The following is a 27,156-nucleotide window of genomic DNA, read 5'->3' as shown; positions in this document are numbered from 1 at the left end:
GATGGCAGCTTGGGCAGGTGGAGGGAGAACAATTCCAAATCCCTTGGTGTTTCTCAAGCTGTAGGGACTGGGCTGGGGTCTGTCCTGGGCTGTGCTGCAGGGGAGGGGGACAGTCTTTCCTCTTGGCAGTGGCACATCCATCTTGAGGTGGTGTCAGGAGCCTGCTGAAAATAAAACTCGCTCAGCCAAAGGTGCTGGGGGAGGTTTGTGGAGCAAGGGGGACCCAGGGTGGGAGGCAGAGGGCTGCAGTCCTTCTGAATGCCTCTCCACTCACCCAGGTAGCTGCAGGAGGCAGGCACAAGTCTGCTGAGGGGAAGGGCCCTGCAAGGCCTTGCTGCAGCACGCTGCAGGGGGGGCCTTTGGACCCTGGCTGGGAGCCAGCACAAAGCTGCACCTGCAGCAGGGCAGTGCCAGCTTGGCCTCGCCTCTCCTGCCACCACTGTGCCAGCCTGGCGGCCACAGCCGTGCAGAGCCAGCCAAAAGGATGGTGAGCAGTGGGTGGGGAAGGGGCACAACAGCCCCTTAGGAGTGGAGGGGTTGGGACAGGACATGGGATATCAGCTGTGGGGTGGGTAACTGTGAGGAGAAGTAGGTGAAACAGGGCACCCACAGTGACGTGGGGCTGCTGCCATGGCAGATGTGTCCTGCTGGGGCAGGAGGTAGGCAGAGCAGGGTGTGTGCAGACACACCCTGCCAGGTGAGAGCCCCCACAGAGAAGCTGTGCTGAAGGAAGGGGATGGACCTGGCAGGTGGAAGGTCTCTGGAGAGCAGGAGGGAGTGCCAGAGGATTGGGATGTCTGGATATCTTGAGGCTTGCTGGGGACGACATGAGCAAGGGGAGACAGCTCCGGGCATGCAGTGGCTGTGGGTCCATCTGCTAGTGCTGGGGCCATGCAGAACAGGCCAGCAGCATGGAATGGGGAACAAGTGTCCAGGTTCAGATAGAGCAGAATGGCTGTGAAGGTGTTAGGGGAAATCTGTCGTGGATGTGAGTGCACTCAGGTCTCACCCAGTGATGGCTGGTAGTGGATGCGTGGAGGGAGGGCACAGAATGGGGCCAGGTTCATGGACACCTTTCTGGGAACAGTGGTGCCTTTGAAGACCTGGGAACTTTGTGAGCTCTTTCTGGGGCCTTTCTGTGCCCTCTTCCTCCAGGCTCACAAATGCAGCCCAGCAAGAGCTGCAGCCTGACAGCAGGTTGTGCTTGCACTGCCGGATGTGCTTTTGGAGCTGGGGTGCTTCAGCGAGCACGTTGGGTTGTAGTGGATCCTGAGTACCACCACAGGTCAGAGGCCTCCCAGCAGAGGATTTCACAGCCATGAGGTCTGAGCAGGGCCAGTAGGTTTGGCCAAGGGAACCAGATCTGAGGGCATGTGCACCAGACTGGGAGGACGCTCTGCACTGAGGTTGTAGCACATTTCCTGTGAGCTGAGGACACATCCCATAGGCCTCTCTGCAAAATGCATTTAGAAACTTGGATCCAAAAGAGAAGATGGCCTGGCAGGACTGTCACCAGTTAGACAGTCAGAAGGCAGAGGCTCAGGACTGGGATAGCTTGCTGGCCTTCACTGGTTGTCCTGGGTGCCGTGCCAGCTCACGAGCTTGGGGAAGCACAGACTGTTCCCTGCCTTGGTGCTGCTGGTCCCTAGATAGGTTACAGTATAATGAACTTGGTTCATCTTGTTCTGCTGTTCATGACTCAAAAGCTCATTGTGTGTGGAACAGTGATGTGTTGCTGCTTCAGGAAAGGAGATCTCCAGGAAGGACTCAGTAAGGAGCTGCTGGAACTGGCTGGGGAATCTCCAGGCACTTTGGGACTAAGAGTCTGGGGTTTGGGCAGAAGCAGAGGATGCTTCCCTCCATAGAATTCTTAAATAATTATTTGTGCTTGTATCTTTCTTCCTTTTAGGGAGACTCCTACCCACTGGCAGCCTTTGCCAGGCACAAAGGCAGCTATGTTGGTCAAAGTGAACAGTCTGAGGCAGGTGCAGAGCTCTTCAAACAGTTCCCTTCAGCTGCAGAGCAGTCCAGAGGCCAACAGCCAGAAACCTCTTCCAAAACCAGCCATATATGCTCAGCCTCAGCCCAGGTCTCAGAGCCCTGGTGCCACAAAGCAAATGCCTACAGAAGCAAAGCAGTCTATGCAGATCAAAAAGACAGAGAATGGTGGGTTTTGCCTGGTGCTGATGAATGGTCCAACTTCTCAAACACCTCCAAGGAGCCAGACAGGAACCCCCCAACCTATATCCCCCAAATACGCCTCCCCTGCACCTATATATGATGAGCCATCCTTAGAGTCTCCAGTTTATGATGAGCCACCTGTGGACATGGACACTGAAAGCATCAGTGTAAGTGGGATGTCTCCACTCAGGTCACCAGGCAATAGCTTGAAAAAGCAGCTGCCACGAAGCAAATTATTGCAGCATCCTGGTGTGCAGCAGCAGCAGCAAGGGGCAAAGCAGCATGCCAGCAACCCCTCTGCCACCGAGTACAGCCCAGCTGGCAGGGAATACATAAAACACATGGTCAGTGTGGACCAGTCCTCCAGACTCTCTCACTCTTCTGCTGCCACAACTGATGCCTCTGCTAAACAGCCTGGGCAGCTTACTTCGAAGGACAGCTTCAAGCAGTCGTGGAGAATCTTGGAAGCCAATGTCCTCAAGAACATGGAAGCCCACCACAGTCGGCAGAGCAGCCTGCAAAGTCCAGAGTACCCGACCGGCATAAGCCATCAGGACTCTGGTTATTCCACTGGCCCTTCTCCAAGCTTGAGAAAAAGGAAAGGAAGGAGGCAAGGGACAGGTCAGGGAAGACCTGGCTCCGTGGGCAGCAGCAGCGAGCTGACGGCTTTGAACGATAAGCTGATCGCAGAGATGCGTGCCGTGGTGGGCAGGTCAGCAGCCTGCAGGGGAAGCAAAGCCAGCCTTGATGCTGAGAGTCTGGAGAGTGGCATCCCAGCAGAGAGCAGCAAGGTCAGATTTCAGTCTGACCACTTGAAGAAATGCTCCAGCCGGAGCTCAAGGGACGACGTCTCAGCCAGCAACAGGTCCCTCTACAGACCGGGCCTGGAGAGCAGGGGCAGCTTCCCCAGCGACGTGGCTGCTCCACAGGACACAGTGAGGCAGAAGAGGACTTTTGAGAAAATAGATTCTCTAGAAAAGAATGTGACCAGTCAGTCCAGTCTGGCTTCAGCAGATGCTCCCCGCCTCTCCTCCCAGGTACCTCCCCATCTGCCCGCGGTTATCACACTCCTGTGCTGGGCTCGGTTGGGTTTAGTGGGTGTGCTGCAGGTGGAACATGCCTGCACAATGGCAAATGGGTCACAAAGCTTCCCAGCTTTACAGGTGGAGACCCCATTTCAGACTCGTGGCCTGAGAGGAGAGAGAGTTGTGGAGGGGCTGTGGGCAGCTCTGCTGTGGTGTCTGAGTAAATCTGCTGCCTCATCACTCACGTCTCCTCTGGCAGGCCTTGCCTTCACATGTCCTTCCTGCACTAGGATGGCCACAGTGGTGGGGTGCAGGACACAGGTGTTAGGATTTCCATGGCCACATGGCAGCATTTTTCTCTTTTTGTGCTTCCCAGCAGTTCCTGCTGCTCTGCTCTCCCTTCACATAGTCCCTGACACCCAGCAGAAGTACTCCTCAGGCCTGTGACGGTGCCTCCAGCGCCGGTTTAGAGCTTGCTCGGTGCAGTGGTTTTCCTCCGTAACAGCACTGCTGCAGAATTTAGTTTGCCATCTTTCCCAGGCTTTGAAGGAGACTCTTGCTTCCTGCTTTTCAGGTTTAGGTTCTACACAGGCAGTGTTATGTTCTGTGGAGACTTTTTCCTCTTTCCCTTTGCTCACTCCTTCCCTCATTTCCCTCCTGCTGAGCAGCCCCAGTCCCTGCATCTGTTCTTCAAGGCACAGCTGACAGCAATCCTCCCGCATGAAAAGTGACCATTTATTCTAACCCTTTGTTCTTTCTGCTGTTTGCCAGTCCAAGGCCTTTGGTGAACACATTTGGCAAAGCTCCTTCACAGCTTCAGATTGCTCCAGCAGCCCTGGGAGGTGTGACTTTTTATCAAAAGCCACTTGGCACCTCCCTGCCGTCTCAGCTTGCCCTGCCTGAGTCCTCCTCTTCACAGGAATTTCTGATCAGTTGTGCCTTGCTTTCACCTGAAACTCTTTTTAAACCTGTATCCCAGATTCCCATGTTTTCTGTTTGTCAAGCACAGGGCCAGTTTGAGTTTACATGACTTGTATGTTAACAGTTCAGCAGTTTCATTTCAGAGCCTCATCAGACTTGTTGGCAGACTGCTGTCTGCTCTTCAGGATGTGTTGCATACACCTCGCTGCATTGATAGGGAGAGCTGAGACTTGATGTCTTGATTAGGCATAAGAGATGGTGAGTTGGGGATGGGCTGTGAATGGCCTTGGAAATGAATTAAAATAATTCATGCACAGTAGGATGGAAGGAGAGTACAGAAGAGGATGTAAGGAGATGGATTCAGAGAGTCACAGAATGGGTTGGAAGGGTCCTTAGAGCTCATCCAGTCCCTACCCTGTCATGGATAGGGACACCTCCCACCAGCCCAGGTTGGTCAAAGCCTCATCCAACCTGGCCTTGAAGACCCCCAGAGAGAAGGCAGCCACAGCCTCCCTGGGCAACCTGAGCAATTGTCTCACCATCCTCACAGTCAAGAATTTCTTCCTCTTTTCTAGTCTCAATCTCCCCTCTTCCAGCTCAAAGCCATTGTTCCTCATCCTGGCACTCCCAGCTCTTGTCCAACATCCCTCCCCAGCCCTCCTGGAGCCCCTTCAGGTACTGGAAAAGTGCTCTAAGGTCTCCCTGGAGCCTTCTCTTCTCCAGACTGATGTTTTCTCCAGGATGTTGTGGTAAAGGCTGTGAGTCAATAAATAAATACTGTATGTACAGAAATACTCTGGGATGTATGAGTCCAAGTAAGCAGGGGAGGAAGTTGCAGAGAATATAGCAGCAAAATTGCTGCCTTGCCTGCAAATGGCACCGTGTGGCTTGAGTCACCAGTGATGTCCTGTGCTGTTCTTATCTGAGGAGGGTGGGCAGAAGTGCTGGGACAGGCTGAGCAGAGGTGGATGTGTACTGTCAGCCCAAAGATAATAGCTGAGTAGCTGTGCATGCAAGATTGAGAGATAAAGTCTAGAGAGAGAAGAGAACCAAGATCTACCACCTCATCCTCAGAATTAACAAGCTGAATTAGGGTATGAAGAGGGAAACTAACCCTGGGCATGGAATGTGAATTATAGGAGAGTGAGGATGGGGATGGCAAAGAGCTGCAGGCAGGGATTTTTAGTCAGCCCTGCTGAGTGTTGATAAAACCTCAAAAAGCAACAGAAATGATAGTGCCCCAGGCTGGCAACAAGCTGAGGGGTGTGATGTGTGCTAATCCTGTCATCCACATGGCAGGTGCATGGTGGGGGTGTGGTAGGGTGGATTTGGACTGCACAAGCCCTTGTGGTGCCTTCATCAGCTCTTCCTTGCTGAGGAGCAAACACTGGCTTCACAGGTCTCAGAGCTGAGCTGTGAGTGACTGTCGGCTCGCTCCAGGCCGGTGGCACGGGAGCGAAAGGTCACGTGCAAAGAAAGAAAATGTGTGTTTTAGTTCCCTTTTGTTACTGAAATCCCTCCAGTTAACAGCATTTCTGTGTCTTGGTCTTCCTTTGGGAACCAAAACCCTCGAGATCGGCTTGTCTGGCTTTTTCCTACTTGCTGGAGCTCTCCTTGGAGAACACAGAGTGAAGAGTGGGCTGCTCAGCTCCCACTTGTTCTGTGTGGGAATTTCTACTCTAACAAAAAAGGCTCTTGGGGTGTTAGAGTTCAATGTGTCCCAGGCTGCCACTTCCAACCAGAACAGAGAATTCTGGCTGGGCAAAATAAAGTGTGGCATGCCCACACATAGTTATTCCACATCATTTTCTTGGGATCAATACTACCAAAGCTCTGCCTATGAGATTCACAGAGTCACAGATCCTGGGGGCTGGAAGGCACCTCCAGAGATATCCAGTCCAACCCCTGCCAGAGCAGGATCACCCAGGGCAGGTCACCCAGGAACACATCCAGGTGGGTTTTGAAAGTCTCCCGAGAAGAGGACTCCACAACCTCTCTGGGCAGCCTGCTCCAGGCCTCCAGCACCCTCACACCAGAAAAGTTTCTTCTCATTTGAGGTGGAACTTCCTGGGTTCCATCTTGTGCCTGCTGTTCCTTGTCCTATCACTGAGCACCACCAAAAAGAGCCTGGTCCCTTCATCCTGAGACCCACCCCTCAGATATTTACAGACACTGATCAGATCCCCTCTCAGCATTCTCCTCTCCAATCAGCCCCAGGGCTCTCGGCCTTTCTTCATAGCAGTCCAGTTCCAGTCCCTTCATTATCCATGTAGCTCTCCATTGGACACTCTCCAGCAGATCTCTGTCTCTCTTGAATCAGGGACACAGAATTGCAGGTGTGGTCTCAGCAGGGCAAAGCAAGGAGCAAGGAGCCAGGACGGACGAGGGCTGCGTGCAGAGCTGAGCAGTGTGGGAGCCGCAGGGGCTCTGCCTCTGCCGCTCGTCTCCGCCAGCTTGCGAGCAGTGCACTTGTGCCTGGAACAGAGGAGTTGGATCATTGCAGACTGCAGCTCTCCCTAGTTCTCTGAGAAGAAAAAACAACCCCATAGCAGTGAACCATTCTGACTTGGGGAAGGTTGTGCCTGTCTTGGTAAGGGCCCTGTGGCAGAGGTGTCCCCGGGTCCTGTGCAACAGCACTGGCAGGAGCACTGGGTCTGTAACCACATCCTGGATCTCCTCCATGAACAGGGGACCAGGGCCTGTGTGTGGTGTGTCTCTAGGGTATGATGAGAGCCAGCACCATTGGTGGTGGGAGGTGACTGATGCAGGTATCTGGTCTCTACACAACTTACCCAACCTGGGTGACTGCCTTCATGGATTCATAGATTTGTATAATGGTTTAGGTTGGAAGGGACCTTAAAGCTCATCCAGTTCCAACCCCCTGCCATGGGCAGAGACACCTCCCTCCAGCCCAGGTTGCTCAAGGCCTCATCCAACCTGGCCTTGAACACCCCCAGAGAGGAGGCAGCCACAGCCTCCCTGGGCAACCTGTTCCAGTGTCTCCCCAGCCTCCCTCTCAACAATTTCTTCCTCATCTCCAGTCTCAATCTCTCCTCTCCCAGCTCAAAACCATTGTCTCTCATCCTGGCACTCCCAGCCCTTGTCCCAAGTCCCTCCCTAGCTCTTCTGGAGCCCCTTCAGGTACTGGAAGGCTGCTCTGAGGTCTCCCTGGAGCCTTCTCCAAGCTGAACAGCCTTGGTTCCCTCAGCCTGTCCTCACAGGGGAGGTTCTGCAGCCCTCTGATCATCTTTGTGGCCTCCTCTGGATCCTCTCCAACAGTTCCATGTCCTTCTTGTGCTGGGGACACCCTCAGAATAGTTCTGCCCATGCTTTACTGCACTTCTCTTAGCTTATCTTGCCCTGTATGTGTGTCTGCCCAGTATCCACATTAGGATGGTGGTGGTGGAATTGAGATAGAGGTTTTCAGTGCCTGAGTGCTGAGGCTGTACTGATGCAGGCTGCCCAGAGTTCAGCAGCTCCTGATGGTTGATTCAGGCTTGTCCTTTTCTTTCCCCTTTTTCTTTTTTTCTAGAACTTCCAGAAATAGTACAGGGAGGAACCAGCTATGGGATTGCAGTGCCCATGGTGGGTAAAGGAGGGAAACAGTGTTGATAGTGCTGTAGGTGTCTGGTCTCTGTTCCCCACCCACCTACTAGGATCTTGTGGCTCCACAGGAGTTGAGAGGTAAAGAGCAGGGAGAAAGTTGGCTCCTCGTTGTGTGCTTGGTGCCACAGAGCTGTCCTGCAGCTCTTTTGTCAGCCCAGCTCCTGCTTGGCCTGTTCCCTTCAGCCCTGAGACAACTTGAACAGTTGGCCCTGTTACTCCATATCCCAGTGCTTCCCTTGGGGACTACATCAGTGTCCAGCTGTGCCAGCCAGGCTCTTGCGGAATGATGAGGGTGGCACCGGTTGTGCAGAGAGTGATGGCCTGTACAGAGCTGCCACCTTCCTGACTCACTGCTGCTGGTTTTCCCTGCAGGGTCAGGAGTCACCTGTGCTGCTTTCAACCCCTCTGTTCTCCATTACAGCCCGGGACAATGGAGCTGAGCCCGAAGCAGGAGAGCAGCGGGCAGCCTGGCAGCTGCCTGGGCTATCACTTCCCCTACAGCACCCTGCGGAAGCCGATCTCGCAGAGCAGCATGGCAGACTGGGCCTCGAAGAACCTCAACATGCACACGCAGGGCATCTTCCGCCGCAGGATCTCCCTCTCCAACATGCTGTCCTGGAACGGGGGCTCCATCAAGAAGCCCATGCTCATCACTAGCAACCGGGCCATCAAAAAGGAGGCCTGTGAGATGTTCAAGCTGGTGCAGAGCTACATGGGGGATCGTCAGACCCGCATGGATCGCAACCACGTGGCGCTGGTCACCGTCACCAAGTGCTGGAGCATGCAGGGCTTGCGGGATGAGCTCTACATCCAGCTGATCAGGCAGACAACAGATAACAGCTGCTACCGCAGCCTGGCCTGGGGCTGGGAGCTGATGGCCATCAGCCTGGCCTTCTTCTCCCCGTCACCCAAGTTCCAGTCCTACCTGGAAGGTTATATTTATCGGCACCTGGACAGCGATGAAAACAGTAAGTGCTTCGTGCATCGTCCCAGCAGTGCTCTGGGGGCTGTGCCACTTGCTCAGGGGTGTCTGGTTTTGTCAGCAGACCAGTGCTGTGGTTAGGGTCTGGGAGAGCATGACGTGCTGGGGCAGGTCGTCCTCCCTTGGCGAGGTGAGGCTGCTGCCAGCTGCTTTCCCAGCAGCTCTCCTTGGGACACCCACCCCAGAGCATGCTTGTGTCCTAGTTTAGAGCAGGACAGATGCTCTCTTGCCCCAGGAGGAGCAAAGGAACGACAGTCACACAAGTGGTTTGGGTAGTGATGGAAAGGTTAAATGGAAATGCATTTAATATTCCACAAAACCCCAAAGTATAGTGGTGAGCATATCCCAAAGCACACAGCGTTCCTTTACACCACTGCTTCCCTTCTCCCCACCTGAGGGTGCACCCAAAATGCCAGAGCTCATTCTTTTTCCCCCACTGCCAGGCAGGTCTTAGGTTGGCCAGGCCTGAGACCGCCCTTCCCCCCTTCTCATCCTGGCATTAGGCCTAAACAGGCCCCAGAGGCCTGAGATACTGCCCTACGGTACCCGACAGGGAAGCATCTCCCACGGGAGCAGAGAGGGAAGAAAGAGAAAGACAATGGCTTTGCAGCCAGATTTATAGGGTGCAGGATTTATGGGTAGCAATGCACTATTTCCTGTGTGCACTGGGCTGGACACTGGAGGTGTAACTCTGTGGCAGCCTAGGAGGCACCCAGCCTAAACTGCCGCAGCTCGTCTGACCGAGCAGCATGGCGGAATCGGCGCTGGCGAGAGCTGCTGTCTGCCTGCCAAGGGCAGAGTTTCTCTGGGGTCTCTGAAGACACGAGTTCCCTAAAGCAGGCCAAACAAAGGATGACTGTAACATGGCTGTTTCTCAGGGAGTCACTGCAAAGCTACAAACAGGCCATAGCTTGGCAAGCAAAGGCCCTGGAGGATGCTGGGTTTGTGCTGAGGAGGTCCCAGTTTACCTGGCTTTTGGAAACCCTGGGGGCCAGCCCAGCACATTCTTGGTTATTTCCCTCCTTTTAAGCTGTAACACCCTGTGCAAAATAAAAGCTAAGTGTCAGGCTGGAGAGGATTGTTGGCACGTTTGTCACTATTTCAGCTTGCTATGTCTTGGCCAATCTCAGGTGAGAAACCAGAGCATCTATATCCGCTTGGGGCATCAAACACAGCTTAAAGCCCCCAGAGATACCCAGGGCAGGTGCAGAAGTTCTGCCCTAGCACCTCTGCCCCTGCCAGTGTATCCTACAGGCAGCAGTGGTGCAGTGCCAACCTTTGCCTTGTGCTTTCGTGCTTGTAGCCTTAAGTTGAGGTTCCTTCACTGAACTGATGGATGTGCAGCACTAGTTTGGGTTTCCATGAGGGTTCTAAACCCTTGTCACTTCTCTCCAAACCCCTTCCCCTCAGCTGTGCTTGTGGGTGAAACACCACCCAGCCAGCACTACTTTAGTGGGCTGTTCCTTAGCTCCTACCTTGTTCGAGTTGTAAACTTGCTGCCTGCAGCCTCTTTGACCATTTGGAGAAGTTCAGTGATGCTCTGGGCCCCTCACTCTGGTGCTCTTGGAGCTGGCTGTGCTACAGGACCTCTGCCTTAGCAGACTTCCTGCTGGAGTTGGGTTGGATCATGTCCAAGGGCTTTGGTGGTTTATCATCTCACATCATTAATCCAAAACCTCTTTGGAATTTTCAGTTGCTCAGCGCATCAAGGAGCTTGTGGATCTGAAAACCAAGAAGAACTCAAAATCCAGGAAAAAGAGGAAACAAAACACTGAGGATGAAGGTACAGGAAGCACAGCATGCAGGGGTCCAAAAGGGAGGACTGCATTGACCTAGGACAGGCAGGAATGCTGTGAACCAGATCATTTCTAATAGATGTGGGAAGCTTTGGTGCAGGTGGCTGATGTGGGAGTTCTGACCAGAGCATGGATCACCAGGCTGGGTGGCAGCTGGGCTGCACACAGGGTGGGTGGCAGGGGGAGACTCTTTTCTCTCACAGCCACTCCCTTCAAGGGGGACACTGATACCAGGCAAAGAGTTCTGGGTTTTTCTCTCCAGCGTTGCTCCCCATTGTCCATGATTGCTGGACTCTGCAGTCCAGGGTTTGCAGTGGCATCTCTGCTGAAGAAATAAATCTCACATGTTCCTCCAGCCTGAGGTCTGAACTGCTGACTGCAGGGTGATGCTTTATCTGCCTGAACTCATGCTGGATAAAGTCCATTCTTTTTTCCTTTATAGTGCTTTCAGGAAACTTGACCCAATGCTGTGAATTCATATCAGGCAGCAGTTTCTATCATGGACCTTGGTGTTTTTAATCTGGGAGAGGTTCCTGCATTGCTGAGCACTATCTGAGGCCAGCAGGCAGATGTGTGAAACGTGGACACCACAGCTGAGCCTCCTGCAGAGGCTTCCCTCTGTCACTGTTCCCCTGAGGCAGCTGTGAGGCTGCAGGAAAAGGTCCCTTGGTCGCAGCACCTGCAGTAGAGGTGTCTGTGGCTGCTCTGTCTTTGGTGGGATTTAGAGCAGAGACCTGCACAGAGGGATTGTATTTCTGCTAGGTCTGTGTCTTTTTCCTTTCTGTTCAGGCCCACCAGAGTCCAGCCCATCCTGAGCCTTCAAATGGCTCATGGGAGCTGTGGTAGTTTTAGGGGCAGCTCCCCAGAGGTGAGGGTGCAGAGGGAGTGTCTGAGGGCTGAGCAGGCTCCCTTGGGTACCTGCTTGTCTGTGCTGCATGTGTGGGGGCTGTGCTCAGGAAGGTGGAGGTGGGGGCTACCTACAAATGAAAAATAAATGGAAAGAAAAGATCAGTGTGACATGGATACCTGACCTGTTCTGGGCATGCCAGGAGAGCTTTACTGAGTTTCCACAAGGAGCACTGGGAAGCCAGCAGTGCCTGTGTGGCCTCAGCTGGGGCTGTGGTGGCAGATCATGTGCTGTTCCCTTCCCTGGACTCTGTCAGCTTCCTGGCATGCAGAAGACCTGCTCTGGCAGTGAGCTGGGGCTTCAGGACAACTGTGCTGGTCTGCAGGCTCTTGCCAGCTTCTGCAGAGCTGGCAAGGGGCACAGCAAAGGGGGCAGCAGGGCCAGCGGGTCACTGGAACCAGCTTCTTCATAAGTGACTGGTACCACTGAGGCTTTTCTCCTGGGTCTGACCACAGAGCTGTGCCTGAAGCAAAGGCAAATCCTGCAGGAACACACCAGGTTCTACCTGCTGCTGACTGGAAAGGTTAGGCTATTCCTCAGGACACCTGTGTCTGATCCCCAGCCCTGCTTGCTGGAGGTGTGAGGGGTGGATAGAATGCAGCTCCCTGAAGCTGCAAGACTGTTGTGAGAAGTTAATTAGTAGCTCTGAAATACTTGGATGCTTAGCAGCAATTTAGCAGGGAAATCCATAAGGAAATGAAATGTACTGTCTTCAGACAGAACTGAATAGTAGCAGTGCAGTAGGCCTGTGTGTAAGTCTGCCAGTGGAAAAGGGAGTTGGGGTGCAGGGGCTGGTGAGCGAGCGCTGGCCGAGTGAAGATTTGCCCCCTGACAGGCACCCACAGGAGCAGTTGTGAAGTTTGCTGCACTTCTGCAGTCTTGGTCTTCTGGTGTATTTCTCTGTGAGTAACCCCAAAGGTGGTCTGAGGTCTTTTTGTGGATCAGTAACCCACTGAAAGGCAGGAGAACAGCGGGTGGAAGTGAGCTCTGTGAGCGTGTGTGTGTGCTCAGGGGGGCTGTCTGCTGACCATGCAGGAATGTGCAAGGAGGCAGGTAATGGGCTGGCAGCTCTGTATTGGTACCAAACTAGTCAGGATTATAAGGACTAAAGATGCAGAGGGATCTGGCATGGCTGAGTAGCTGAATGGTCAAGCAGCAGAGAAAAGACAAAGTACTGCACACAGGGGAAATGTCCTTAGGTGCAGTGGCAGGTTCTGCAGAGCTGTTGGAAGGAGGGGAAGACATGTTGCATCTTGTGTATGAAGTGTGTACATGGTGCTGGGATGTGGTCAGAAACCAAACAGAGCATTGGGAGCTCATAGGGAAGGGGTAGAGAGCAAACCAGTGCTGTACCTGCTCCACACGTCCTGCCCATGGCCCTTCCAGGGCCGGTCAGTGCAGCAGGGGAAGCCCCACGGGAGCTGGAGCTGCAGGCAAGGGGAGGTCGTCAGTGGGCTGAAAGAAACTGCAGGTCACCTGGGGAGAGCAAGAGGAAGAAAATCTCTGGTCATGTGCTGTAACAGAAGAAATGGAAACCACCTGGCTTTGCTGTGGGTCTGCAGGCTTAGGAGCTCTCTGTCCTGAAGCACAACATGAGCTGGTTAAAGAGCTGGCAGCAGGGTGCTGGGGAGGTGAGGAGCATGGACCGTTTCAGGGACAAAGTCAAAGAGGAGGGCTGCCAGTCCAGGTGCAGCATAGCCCCAGGCTACCTCACCTGCTGTTAGCCAGCAGAGTCTGGTTCTTATCCTCCTGAGGGCCAGTGCAGGCTGCTGAGGAATGGAGGAGCATTGCTGGGATTCAGAAGGATGCAGTGGTGGCATGAGGACAAGAGGCTAAAACACTGCTGTGAAACGGTCATTCCTGGGCAGATTTAAGCCAGGAGAGCGGTGCCAAGCAAAGCCCAGCTGAGCTGTTGAGGAGACACCTACCCCTGGGCTAAAGAGCACAGCAAGACCCTGGTCTGAGAGCCTGTTCTGACTGTGCCAGGCTGAGCTCTGTGAGAGGACACAGGAGAAGCAGTGAGACAACAGCTTCTGCTATGCTCCAATCCACGTCCCACAGACAGGTTCTGGATCCTCACTGTTTGCTGCATTTTTTAAGGCATTCTTGGCAGGAGGGCATTCAGGCCTGTTCCAGAGTGGTTCCTGCCTGTGCCCTGCCTGGATTTGAACCTGTTGGGAAAGGAGAGGCTCTGTAGGAAGCTTTTTGCATGTGTTTCTAGGCCAGCACATGGAAAAAATATTTTCCTTTGCAATCTTTTTCACTGTGTGGGTTGTTAGTCTTCTGAGCTGAGCTCCTGGGGCTACAGTGGCACCACAGGAAATAAGAGATCAACTTGGACTTCACAGATTCCTGATGTGCTCAGAGAAGTGGAACTGCCTGCAGTATTGGCCTCTGCAGCCCATGCAGGCAGAGCTGCCTATCCCTGTGCCCAGGGCCAGGGGCAGTGCCCAGCCCACTGGGTACTGTGTGTGGGGAGCCACATGGCAGGAATCAGGCTCTAGCCAGGCCTTTTAAAAGCCTGGTTTGGAATAGTGAAGCCTAAAGCTAAATTCATAAACTCACAGAATGGGTTGGGTTGGAAGGGACCTTAAAGATCCAGTTCCAACCCCAGCCATGGGCAGGGACACCTCCCACCAGCCCAGCTTGCTCAAGGCCTCATCCAACCTGGCCCTGAACACCTCCAGGCAGGATGCATCCACAGCCTCCCTGGGCAACCTGTGCCAGTCTCTCCTCACCCTCACTGTCAAGAATTTCTTCTTCATCTCCAGTCTCAATCTTCCCTCATCCAGCTGATTTGATTGGGGTTAAATTAACGAGGCAGAGTTACAAAACGATAGTTATCTTTATTTTTCCTGAAGACCCCACCCCACAAATTCTGTGTGAAGCTGATGAGGTTATTGACAGGTTCTGTTCGGTTGCAAATTCCACCAGGATGCTTATGTACAATGTAGAGAATTCAGAAATGGAAAAGGCTGAGACACAAAATAGCTTTACCCCACTTACAAAGCCAGAGGCCAGCCAGGAGCTTGGGGAAAGCCGATGGGAACGCCAGGTTGTGCTCTCGAGGAGGGAGCAGGAATTTGGCGACGGTCCCTGGGGTCTCTCCTCCGCGGCAGGCTCCAGAGCTGCAGGTCTTACAATCCGATGTGTGGATAATGTGGCACAAATCTGAAGGAAAGGCACCCACCAGAATCAAAGTGTCTGTAGACACAGCTGCTACGAGGGGAAACTCCTGCAGCAGCACTGCCTGAGCAGTGCAAGAAAGCCACAGTTCCACAGCAGGCAAGGGAGCAGGACCCCAGGGCAGGCAGGGAGCAGGACCCCCAGGGCAGGCAGGGAGCAGGACCCCAGGGCAGGCAGGGAGCAGGACCCCAGGGCAGGCAGGGAGCAGGACCCCAGGGCAGGCAGGGAGCAGGACCCCCAGGGCAGGCAGGGAGCAGGACCCCCAGGGCAGGCAGGGAGCAGGACCCCAGGGCAGGCAGGGAGCAGGACCCCAGGGCAGGCAGGGAGCAGGACCCCCAGGGCAGGCAGGGAGCAGGACCCCAGGGCAGGCAGGGCTGGGGGGAAGCGGAAAATGGGAGCGAGCAAGGTGAGGGCGAGAGCCCCGGGCGCCTCCTGCTCGCTCGGTTGAAAGCATTTCCAGACAATGTGTCCAGGGCCAAGGTATCCTGGGCACGAAGCACCCTGCTAATCATAGCTCCCAAACCCAGCCGACCTCCCCCACCGCTACATACCTGTGAGAGACCTCAGGGGAGGAATGGGCACTGTTGGCCTGTCCCCAGGGGAAGGCAATTTCCTGCTTTTGTCTTTCCCCATTCAAACCTCCAGGTGGGGTCTCAGCAGAGCAGAGGAGCAGAATCCCCTCCCTTGTCCTGCTGCTCCTCTACCTCACATTTCCCTCTGCAGCTTCCTGCTCCCCTCCCAGCTTCTCCTCATCTTCCTCACCCACTATGCCCTGCATGTGCCCAGGCAGCACTCCCACTGGGTGCCTTCTGCTGCGTGGCAGGGGGGCTACACGTTGTGCAGGGAAGGTGTGAGCCTTGCTATGGCAGAGTGCTGGTTCTCTTCTTCCTTGGGGCTCCCTCTGCTTTTCAGCTGGTTTGGGCCCATGGGCAGGCACAGGTCCAGGCCCTCACACACAGGACAGGTTTAGTTTTCTCTTTATTTGGTTGAAGTTTGATAGCTCCACCGATGGCCCTGGCAGTCCCCCCTGTGTCAGAGGCTGCAGCTTGGTGGTTGCTGGAAGCAGGACACCTTGCTGCAGAAAGGGCAGGATGCAGACCATAGGCTCTTGCCAGGATCCAGGAGCTTCCTGGGAAAGCACAAATCAGGCCTCAAGCAAATGTGTCCAGCTGCTGCCCACACAGCGGCCATGCAGGCTCTGCAAGGCAAACCTTGTTAAACTCTCAGGGTGATTATGGCTTCCATGGGATAATTAGAGTGTGAAAAAATGGGTCCTCTTAATTAGCTTTGAATGTGCTGCCTCCCATGTAATTGTTGTGAGCAGAGACACAGTCCAGGCTTTTTCCTATCCCCTCCTTCATCAGGCAGATGACATTTTGCACCAGGGCTTGCCTGCACATTCGACAACCCAAGCTGTAACTTGGAACAGTCAAGCATCACAAAGCAGCTCCTTGGTTTTGTTTTCTGTAATCCTTAGACATTTCTAGTACAAACCATGCCTGGGATAGCAGGATTCTTGTGTGTGGGGAATATTTTGCTTTAGATATTCCCAGGAGAGAGAAATTATTAAAACTGAGTTCCCTTCCCATTGCCTGTGGGAGCTGGGGGGGATGCTGTTGGACCTCCTGCAGCCTTGGCCCAGCATTCCAGAGAGGCTCTGCTCCAGCTGTCACAGAGTGACTGCGGCAGGGGCTGCTTGTTCTGCTCTGGGCAGCCCAGGGCTGAGAGCCGAAGAGGGGAGAGCTCACCTCTTACCTTTTCGAATTGTTGTTCTGCTTGGGAAGAGCTTGTCCTCCTCCTGCCTGAGGGGGCTTGAGGAGCTCAGGCTGCTGACCAGGTTACCTAAGCTGTAGGGTGTGTGAAAGGCTGACCTGAAGTATGCAGCATCTGACCAGAATGTGGATTTTAAAGCCACAAGGATTTTGAACTCAACTGCAAGCTTTGAGCCTGGCAGAGAATCAAATAGGGCAGATCTGTTCACTGCTTTCAGCAAGCAGTCTGACTCGAAAAAGAACAAAAGGCCAAGGGCTTTGGAAAAGCTCTCCCAGCAATCCGTGCTCTGCAGTGCAAACATTTCCCTTGGTGTCACAGGGGTTAGCCCTGGGAACCCTGGCTCCGCGTGCCCGCCGCGCTTGCTGAGCCAGGCGCAGCCGGAGCAGCCCTTGGGGAGGGCTGCGGCTCGCGGGGGGACGTGGAGGGCTGCGGCTCGCAGGGGGACATGCCAGGCTCATGGGGGGACGTGCCACGCTGCGGCTCGCGGGGGGACATGCCAGGCTCATGGGGGGACGTGGAGGGCTGCGGCTCACGGGGGGACGTGGAGGGCTGCGGCTCGCGGGGGGACGTGGAGGGCTGCGGCTCGCGGGGGGACATGCCAGGCTCACGGGGGGATGTGGAGGGCTGCGGCTCGCGGGGTGACGTGGAGGGCTGCAGCTCGCAGGGGGACGTGCCAGGCTCATGGGGGGACGTGCCACGCTGCGGCTCACGGGGGGACGTGGAGGGCTGCAGCTCGCGGGGGGACATGCCAGGCTCATGGGGGGACGTGCCACGCTGCGGCTCACGGGGGGACCTGGAGGGCTGCGGCTCGCGGGGGGACATGCCAGGCTCACGGGGGGATGTGGAGGGCTGCGGCTCGCGGGGGGACGTGCCAGGCTCACGGGGGGACGTGGAGGGCTGCGGCTCACGGGGGGACGTGGAGGGCTGCGGCTCGCGGGGGGACGTGCCAGGCTCACGGGGGGACGTGGAGGGCTGCGGCTCATGGGGGGATGTGGAGGGCTGCGGCTCGCGGGGGGACATGCCAGGCTCATGGGGGGACGTGGAGGGCTGCGGCTCGCGGGGGGACGTGCCAGGCTCATGGGGGGACGTGCCACGCTGCGGCTCACGGGGGGACGTGGAGGGCTGCAGCTCGCGGGGGGACATGCCAGGCTCATGGGGGGACGTGCCACGCTGCGGCTCGCGGGGGGACCTGGAGGGCTGCGGCTCGCGGGGGGACATGCCAGGCTCACGGGGGGATGTGGAGGGCTGCGGCTCGCGGGGGGACGTGCCAGGCTCATGGGGGGACGTGCCACGCTGCGGCTTGCGGGGGGACCTGGAGGGCTGCGGCTCGCGGGGGGACATGCCAGGCTCACGGGGGGATGTGGAGGGCTGCGGCTCACGGGGGGACGTGCCAGGCTCGCGGGGGGACGTGGAGGGCTTGTGGGGGGACGTGCCACGCTGCAGTGTGTGCAGTTTTCCCCCTGTCACAGGCACACCTGAGCCTCATCATATGGGGCTGGCTTGTTGGAGGCTGCTGCTGGGCTTGGAGAAGATGAGAGGGACACCACCACCTTCCTGGGCCACTTGCTGTATCTTGAGCTTGGTGCTGGTGCTGCCTCTTCCAGCCCTTCACACCTTTCTCTGCTGCTGCCTCTCTCAGTATCCCAGGACTGCAGTTCATGAATTGTAAACAGTTTAAAACACTGAAGTCTTGCCCGGCAGGAGGCTGGCTCTGTGTGCTCTTTGGCTATGTACCCAGCTCTGTGTCTGTGCTCCAGCTGTGCCCCTGGGCACAAGGACTCAACACCTGCCTGTGTGCCCAGGCTAGAGTGCCCAATGGGCACCTCATGTTGAGTCCAGCAAGGTTCAGGCTGCCTGTGTGAGGGGTGGAGATCTGTAGGAGCAGGGCTGGGAGGTGCAGAGCTGTGAGCCTTGATGCAGAAGATGCTGCTGCCTGTCGTGGGGCAGCAGGGCCAGGCGGCTAGGGGGTGCTCAGTGCAGGGCTCCGGCAGTCCCTCTGCCCTGCCTGCACCACAGGCTGTGCAGGAGCAGCGTGGCCATTCGTGCCAACCCGAACTGTCGTGCACTCTGAAGGGCGGGGTGGGTGCCACGGTGCTGCGCACTGACAGCTTCTTTCTGCTCCCCTCCAGGCCTGCCCATCAGCACCTACGCCCAGTACTGCTACCGGAAGCTGCAGAAAGTCGCTGTCACCGGGGGCAAGAAGGTGAGCGGCGGCACCGCGCGGCTCCCCGCAGCGGCTGCTCGGTCACCGCTGCTCCTCTGATGGGAAATCGAGGTGGGGCAGGAGGGGAAGGCTTGCTCATCTCCCCATCAACATGTCTCAGAAGGCTGCTGCCCAGGTGCTGCCATCCTCCTGGCAGACAGCAGTGCCTGCTGTGCTGGCAGCCATGCAGCAGCTGGGTGCTCCCTGGCCTCAGGGGCGTATAGGACAAACCTGATGTTTAGCTGCAGAGATAAACATGCAGAGGTCATTTGGATACTTCAGGTGAGAGAAGAGTCTCCCTTTGCCACTGAGAGCTTGCATGGCCTGGGTCTTGCAGCTGGATTACTGCAGAGTTTTTCGTTCCCAGCTCAGAAAATCCTACAGCAGAGATGGCTGGCACAGAGGGGAGCCTCTGTGTTCTGGGAGTCTCCTGCTCTCTTCCTTCTGCACAGCTCTGCACATGGCTGTGAAAGCTGGCAGAGAGCCTCAGCCTGTCCAGCCTAGGGCTCCAAGACAGATCTGTGCTTTTACTTCTGCACATTCTCCTGGGGCCTCCCTGCCCCCTGGAGCCTTGTACAGTGAGCAATTAGCTGAAGTACCTTGGGAGGGGTGAGAGGTGCATGCTCCCAGCAACCCTGAGGGGCACAGTTGGGATGGGATGGGCATGGTGGGGGAGGGATGGGCACAGCCAGGGCAGGCATCATGCATGGGTGCAGCCCTGGCAGTCCCCGAGGGCTCCACAGGAGCTTTGCTCTGCTGTGCCTCCCACTTGGACACAGGGTCATTGCCAAAGGCAATGCTGGGCAGCCCCTGGCCCTGTGGCAGTGCTCTGGTTTTCTCCTCATCTCTGCCATGGGAGATTCAAAGCCCTTCTCAATCATTGGCATCTTTCAGAAGCAGCAGGTCGTGGTGCCTGCTTTTCAGAGAGTTCCAGCAGCATTGAGAGCTCACTGGTGTACGTGTGCCCTCTCCTGTCCTCACCATGGCCAGAGACAGGCTGGGTCTCATCCTTCTTCCTACCATCCCAGCAGGCAGAGCTGTAGCTGGAGTGGTCCCCTGGATGTGCAGAACACAGCAACAGAATCCCTCCAGGAGCAGCCCAGACTCTCCCAAGAGCAGCTCCTCTGCTGCTCTGGGCCCTGCTGGGTTGAACCCCTGTGATTTTAGGAGCTGGTAGCCAGCAGGCCAGCGAGGTGTCTGTGTGCATGGGCAGCCCCCTCCATGCTGGCTGCTAGCCACCACCATCCCTAGGTCAGTGCTCTCGTGGGCTGCCTGTGCCCCAGCTGCACTGAGCTCTCCTCTCTGTCCTCAGGGCCTCCGTAAGCCCACGGTGGAGGAGATCACGCACGCCAGGAACGCCATCGTCACTCCCTCGCTCTTCGGCAGCTCTCTGGAGGAGATCATGCTGCGGCAGCAGGACATGTACCCAGGCAACAAGCTGCCCTGGGTGCAGACACAGCTGTCACAGCAGGTCTTGGCTCTGGGAGGAGAGCAGACAGAGGGGATTTTCAGGTGAGCTTTCAGGGTGCTGTTTAATTTTTGAGCCGCCCATGTGTCAATCCACGAAGCCAAGATGTCAAGATGGACCTCCAGCTGCTTCATCTTCCATGAGAGCAGCAGTCACCATCGTTGGAGGTGTTCAGGAGAAGACTTGATAGGGTGCTTGGTTGCATGGTTTAGTTGATTAGGTGGTGTTGGATATAGGTTAGATGTGCTGATCTTGAAGGCCTCTTCCAACCTGCTCTGGTCTATTCTATTCTAAAGCCCAACCTTTCCCAGCCTCAGGAATCGCTTCTGAAAGTAGCATTAGTCCATTTGCATGCATTGACACAGAGGGATCAGCACAGAGGTGGCTTGAACTATGCAGGACAGCTCGTACCCAGGCAAGGCTCTGAGCTGTGGTTAACATCAGCAGTAGCAGCTGGCCTGTGCAGGGAGGGGCTGAGCTCTTGAAGCCCTGCAGAAGCAGCTCATCAGTTGCAGCACACCAGACTTGCTGGTGCACAAGACAGAGTCAAGAGAGACAAAGGACCTGCACGGTGAATGTAGGGGATTCTGGTTTGGGTTTAGTTTTTGGTTTCTTGGTTGTTCTTTTTATTTGTTTTCTATTGTTAGTTTGTCAGCAGCCAAACTTGCCTTAAGGCAGCTAGCAAAAGATGCACATTTGCCTTTTGAGGGTTTCGACTGTCTTGGTATATTTAGCCAGAGAAGCTTCTTATCTTTGGTCTGACCGTGCAGCAGAGAGGCCTAGGTACAGAAAATGATCACTGCTGACTACAAATAATAGCTGATGTCTGAGGCAGTAGGAAGGAGATGAGTTTCTTCTACCCCCCCCCACTTTAAGTCCTCATCTAAAAGCAGGCAACCTGGTTTCTGAGGAGCTGCTTCTGTAGCTGTCACTGGTGCCTGTTCCCTTCTCCTTGAGGCCCCAGAAGCAGCTTCAGAGCCCCAGTTTGCTGGACAGTTGCCATACCAGGCACGTTGCCCTGTTTGCTCTCTAAAGAACCTTTGCTCTGTCTTTGTTGGCAGGGTACCTGGTGACATAGATGAAGTCAATGCATTGAAGTTGCAGGTGGATCAGTGGAGAATCCCAAGCAGCCTCAGTGACCCAAACATCCCAGGTATGGGAATGCAACAGGCGCATGTGCTGCACCTCAGCCATGCCACAGCATGGAGGGGAGGCTACAGGAGCAGCCCTGGAGGTGTGCTGCTGCTTGTGCTGTCTTTACCACCTGGGGGTTCATTCTTTCTCTTCCCACTGCCTTTCCCAGCACTGCCCATGGAAGGAGCCCTGGGGCAGCAGGGAGCCTCTGACTGCAGCTGGATGCAGCACAGTGAGGCTGTGCAAGCTGGGCAGAGTGGCTGGGAGTCAGTCAGGAGCTAGCTCCAAGTTGTCATTGTCCTCACCTTCAGGCAACCCCAGAGCTGCTTCTGGAGGAGCAGGTAGATAAGAGCCAGCATTCCTCTCTAACTGGCCAGCTTGGCTGCCTGAGAACTTGAGAGCCAAGACTGAAATAAGGTGAAACAGCACAAGTGCAGAATCCCTCGTTTGCCCTTTGTCCTGAGGTGCTGCATCTTGCTGCCAAGGTTGCCTCTGAAGATGGTGGGGAGGTGCCCAGAGCTGTTCTCATGCACCTTGCTTTCTGTCCAGCCTCTCTGCTCAAGCTCTGGTATCGGGAGCTGGAGGAGCCTGTGATTCCCCAGCAGTTCTACAAAGAGTGCATCAGCAACTATGAGAACCCCGACGCCGCCGTGGCCGTGGTGCAGCACCTGCCAGAGCTCAACAGGCTGGTGCTGTGTTACCTCATACACTTCCTGCAGGTAGGCAGCCCCCACAGCCCTGTGCCCTGCTGCCCTGTGCCCTGCTGCCAGCCAGGACCCTGGAGCACACAGGACATGGTTAGTGGGACAGCTGTGGTGGGCCATTGTTGGGGCAGAAAAGGACTTGGGGGTGCCGATGGATGAGAAGCTGGACACAAGCGCTTGCAACACAGAAGGCCAATGGTAGCCTGGGCTGCATCCAAAGCAGCGTGGCCAGAAATGGGGAGAGAGAGAGAGAGGGGATCCTGCCCCTCTGCTCTGTTCTGGGAAGACCTCACCTGCTGTGCTGTGTCCAGCTCTGGAGCCCTCAATACAGGAAGGACCTGGACCTGATGGTGAGGGTCCAGAGGAGTGCCACAAAAATGCTCAGGGGGCTGGAGAACCTGTTATGAGGACAGGCTGAGGTAGCTGTGGTTGTTCAGCCTGGAGAAGAGAAGGCTCTGGGGACACCTGCCAGTACCTGAAGGGGCTACAAGGAGGCTGCAGAGGGACTGTTTGCAAAGGCCTGCAGGGACAGAACCAGGGCCAAAGGCTTCAAACCAGGGCAGAGCAGATTTAGAATTGGATGTTAGGAACAATTTCTTTACCATGAGGGTGGTGGAACGCTGGAATAGGTTGCCAGGAAGGTGGTTGGGGCCCCATGCCTGGAGATATTCGAGGTGAGGCTGTCTCAGTCCAGAGAGGGTAAGAGACTCAGCTCTTTTGAATATTCCCATGTTAGGAAATTAGAGGCAGAAACGAGGCCAAAATATCAACAGCCCTCGAGGCTACTTATTAACAGAATAAAGTGGCCAGAACAGAAGAAGGGAGAGAGAGAGGGAGAAGAGGGAGAGAGAAGAGGAAAGGAATTATATTACCACCCCTCAGCCCCCAAGACGGTTTGGGTCTGTGGAAGAAGGCTGCTGTCTTGTTGGCTGTGCTGTCCTCTGCTGGAGGACGAAGGGACAGCTCCCGAAGTCTAAGGCCTCTGAGCAGCCTCTTCAGCTCCATGAGTTGCAGCAGCCGGAACTTAGGACACAGAGAGAGGGTTCCTCCTGGTCTGCTTCTCCAGGCTCCATGATGATGTCTCTGTCCTTGTCTCTCCTGGTATTGCCTTCGTTTTTCTTCAGAGCAGCGTTGCCCAGGTCTTTTCCTTCTCCTGAGCCAGTATTGCTCAGGTCTTCTATACAGTTTTTTAGGTATGTGTCCAGGTGGTGAATCCATTCTCCTTTGCACCATCCTCCCTTCCTGGGGTAGCTGATGGGTAGAGATGATCTTGTCTATGCACATTCCAGAGAGTCCTGGTCCCAATACACATCAGCTATTGTCTGGGCAAGGAGCAAAGGTGATTTTATCTTTGTTGGCTCACACCAAGAGAGGCAAGATTCAGTCTCTTGCAGAGGCCCAACAGGGCTCTGGGCAGCCTGATCTAGTTGAGGATTTCACTTCTTACTGCAGAGGGGGACTGGATGCCCTGTGGATATCTCTTCCAACCCAGCCCATTCTGTGATTCTGTGATCCTGAAGCATCTCTTTAAGGTGGGATTGATGGAAGAGAGTCTGCTGGCCTTGTCCCTTAAGGGGCCAATAAACTTTTTGTGATCTTGTGGAAGAGCATGCGGCCGGTGCCAGAGGTGGAGAGCTGCAAGGTGTTCCCTGCCTGCCCAGACCCAGCCGTAGGAGTTTCTTGCCCTTTTCTACCACCCCAGCTGAATGTCTTCTTACTCTCTGCAGATCTTTGCTCGGCCATCCAACGTGGGCAGAACAAAGATGGATGTGAACAACCTGGCCATGGTGATGGCCCCCAACTGCCTGCGCTGCCAGTCCGACGACCCCCGCGTCATCTTCGAGAACACGCGCAAGGAGATGTCCTTCCTGCGCATGCTGATCGTGCACCTGGACACCAGCGCCGTCGAGGGGCTGCTCTGAGCCCCTGACATTCTCTCTGCAGCCTCTGGGTGCCACAGGTCTTCTGCCCTCCACTTAGGTTTCTTCTGTTGTCCTTGCTGTTGTTACTCCCTGGGTTAGCCCCTGAGGAGGTTAACCTCAAGGACAAGGACTGGAAACTCCTGGAAGGCTCAGACCGTTCAGCACCAGGAAGTCCTTGGACGTGCCAGGCCAGATTCAGTGTTCCTGGCCTTCCCTTGTGTCAGCAAGGCAGTCCCCTCCTTGGAGCTGCAGGACTGGTTGGTGATTGAAAGGGCTGTGACATCTATGAGGAACTGCTACCCGGGACAGTGAGACTCTGCATCTCCCTTCTGGAGGCAGAGCTGGCTTCAGCAAGTGGCCATCACTCTGTGTTGTGGTCCTGGGGGAGTTGCTGCCTTTCTGGAGACAATCCCAGTGGTATGGAGCCAGCCTGGTTCACGTCTGCAGGCTGTTGGCTGTGGGTGTGAGAGTTGTTCTGACAACCCACGATGCTGTGGGCAGTGGGGTGTGAAAGTGGGGGGGGGGGGTTGCTGAGGCAGAGGTGTTCCTTGGACTGCCCTGGTCAGTGGAAGCAGATTGCACTGCCCAGAAAGAGGGGCAGTTGGTGAGAGCCCTGCTAGGCTGGATCAACCTCACCTTCTATAGGCAGCTCTGGAGCTGCACAGTAGTATGTGGTCAGCAGGCATGACTAGCCCTGAGCTGAGTTAAGCCAGCACCCACCCAGTCCTTGGTGGGGACAGAAGAAAGGCCATGCACCTGACAACAGATGAACCACCTCTTTGGCATCCTCCTAATGAGGGCCAGAGCCTTGAGAGGGGCAACCCCAGCAGCCTAGCAGCAGCATAACCTGACACCAGCTTTCCTGAAGAGCATCTGAGATGGTGCTCAAGGCAGCCCCCGTGGCTCCAGCACCCCCTCACCCCCTTCCTGCTTCAGTCCATGTCTAAAGAAAGCTGTGAAGGCCCCCAGCTTGGATATGCCCTTTCTGGCAGAGCAGCAGCATTGCTCTGAGCTTCTGAAATACTGCTGCTGCCTGGGGCCAGCTGTGGCATCTACGCTCTTCCCACCAGATTTCCACAGGAGTTGCAAAGGGATTGGGAAGGGAAGGGGCAGGTCTGAGCAGCTGAGGTGTGGTAGAGTCTGTGCAGGGGTGGTGTCAAGTGGGCATCTCGATGTTCTCACTGCTGCTATTAAACCCTGCAGCTTTCTCTGTGCTGCCAGAAGCAAGGCACAGCAAGGACAGCATGGCTCAGGGGCAGTGTGGATTTCCTGCAGCCCCTCAGCACTGGTGCATGTTCCTCAGCAAACAGCAGCAACCAGTTCTGAGCATCCTGGCATTACTCTCCTCTTCCTTTGAAGTGTTCTCCATGCTGGGGGCTGGTCTGCTGCAAAAGCTGTGTGTGCATTACTCATGCAATGCTGAGTCTGCTGGTAGCACCCAAGGATGCTTTGCATTTCTGCATCCCTCTCTCTTACAAGTGGGGACGTGGATCATCCTCTCCTGATTGCAGTGGGGAGCTGAACCCTGCCAGCAGGGAATTTTAAAGCTAGTAGATGAATCTGTACTGAAAGTTTGGGCATAAGGTGCCATGTGCAGAGAGTGCCCTGAGCCTGCTGGCTGCTGGGGTCTCTGATGTGCATGAATCAGTTTCTGGGCATGTGTTTGCTCAGATGAAGTCCACAGCAGCAGTTCAGTTTGTGCCCAGCTGAACAAGGGTTGTGGTTCCTCCCCTTGTACCAGATGCTTCTGTGGTCCACTGGGCCAGGAAATCTTGCTCTCATGTCAGAATTAGCTCTGTCAAACATGCCACTCAAAAAGGTGCCAGAAACCCTTTCACACACCCAGTCCAGCCCAGCCATTCAACGTGGTCTGGCCTGAAGTCCTCACCAGCTTGTCCTGCAGAGGTGGGGCTGCTTTCCCAGAGCTGTAGAGACAGGCAGGGGGTTACAGCTCTGCCAGTGTATGGAGATATGACTCCTTGAACAGGCTTCTGCCATGTCCTGCTCCACCATGGGCTGCAACAGCCCTGTGGTGCCTGCCCCAGCTGTGGACTGTAGATGCATGTGCCTGTGCTGAGCTTCACCCACAGCCATCCACGTTCCTGCAGGTGATCCATGTTCCTCCTTGCACTTAGCTGTAGCAGTCAGTCAACCCGTAGGCATTTGCTGCTATTACAAATGGATGCTTCTGCCAGGGCTCTACAATAGGCTAACAAGTGACACTGGATATTGGTTTCTTTGCCAACAGGTTTGTAAATACAAGTCAGTAAAGCAACCTCTCCTCTGGTGTAAGAATAAACACAATCTCCGTGGCTGCCTCTCTTCTCTTTCAGTTGCTGAAGCATGGCCACGGCTGCCTGCAGCTTCCAGCCTGGCTGTCACTGCTCTCAGCATTTGAGAGTCAGCGTGAGGTGAGCGCTTGGAAAACAAGCAGTGGGTTGCTGCTTTTGTTCTTAACTCTCATGCAGCTACTCCGTGAAACTTGGAAGAGAAAAGGTTAAAGCCAAAGGACAACGCTGCTGGACACAAGGTCTTCTGGAGCCGTTCAGGATCAAGAAAGGGATTTAGAGGAGTTTGTAGGCAGTAGGTCTGCAGCGGGGCAGTCAGAGGGTAAGAGGAACACATCCAGCAGCTGTGGGCATCCCCATCCAGGTGGGCACATGTGTGGTCTTCCTGTATGGTCTCTGCTGCTGGAGGTGTAGCTGGGAAGGCCCTTGGGCTGACCCTGGGGCAGTTGTGTGTTCAGACCAGAGCAATCTCTGCTCTCTGCCCCGGCTCCAAGGAGCAACTGGGAGCTGTCTGTGCTAGCACTCTGACCTTGCCCCTGTTGCACCCTGTGGTTGCTGCCCTGGGCCTGGTGGGTAGTGCTGATGCCTAAGGTGTGACCACTGCCTTGGCAGCACTTAAGGACAGGAAAAGCCAGCAAGGGCTGCTCAGGTCGCTCCTTCCAGCAGCTTTTAGTCACCTGTGCTGGTCTTCACACCAGCCTTGCTGGCAGGAGGGTGGTAGGTGGCCTGTAGCCTTCAGAAGAACAAGAAGGAGGACCAGTAGCATTGTAACCTCCTGCAGCCCTTTCCTAGGTGGATGTCTGCAGCCTGATGTCTAATCATTCCCCAAGGTTTTGTTGTAAATGAGCTGATTGTGGCCAAATCAAAAAAGCCCACAAAGCAGGTGCTGCAGCTCAGGCTCACAGGCCTGGGCTGGCTCCTGCTGTCACCTTGGCTGGACTGCTTCAAGAATCCACAGCCCCAGGAGCATAAGAGGGAGGACCCTGTGCCAGAAGGGCAGCTTGGACACAGCTTCTCTTTGTGTCCTTGTAGACAGGAGGCACCGGCAGCTTGTCCAAGA

General features: G+C 55.4%; 1 protein-coding gene across 1 annotated transcript in view; it reads left to right on the top strand.

The window, feature by feature from the left end:
- Positions 1-24,327, top strand: part of LOC104301512 (rho GTPase-activating protein 39) — a 63,473-nt gene extending 39,146 nt beyond the window's left edge. Inside the window, exons 3-10 of the mRNA XM_054173464.1 lie at positions 1,910-3,218; positions 8,155-8,701; positions 10,409-10,498; positions 18,507-18,580; positions 19,893-20,092; positions 21,110-21,201; positions 21,732-21,901; positions 23,614-24,327. Of these exons, the coding sequence (XP_054029439.1) occupies positions 1,910-3,218; positions 8,155-8,701; positions 10,409-10,498; positions 18,507-18,580; positions 19,893-20,092; positions 21,110-21,201; positions 21,732-21,901; positions 23,614-23,808 (2,677 nt within the window). The 3' untranslated portion in view covers positions 23,809-24,327. The remainder of the gene's footprint in view (positions 1-1,909; positions 3,219-8,154; positions 8,702-10,408; positions 10,499-18,506; positions 18,581-19,892; positions 20,093-21,109; positions 21,202-21,731; positions 21,902-23,613) is intronic.
- Positions 24,328-27,156: the final 2,829 nt, after the last annotated feature.

The sequence above is a fragment of the Dryobates pubescens genome, chromosome 26 (assembly GCF_014839835.1).
Source record: "Dryobates pubescens isolate bDryPub1 chromosome 26, bDryPub1.pri, whole genome shotgun sequence".
In the NCBI taxonomy this organism is placed as follows: Eukaryota; Metazoa; Chordata; class Aves; order Piciformes; family Picidae; genus Dryobates; species Dryobates pubescens.
The sequence above is the reverse complement of the archived record's forward strand: the minus strand, read 5'-3'. Positions and strand labels throughout refer to the sequence as shown.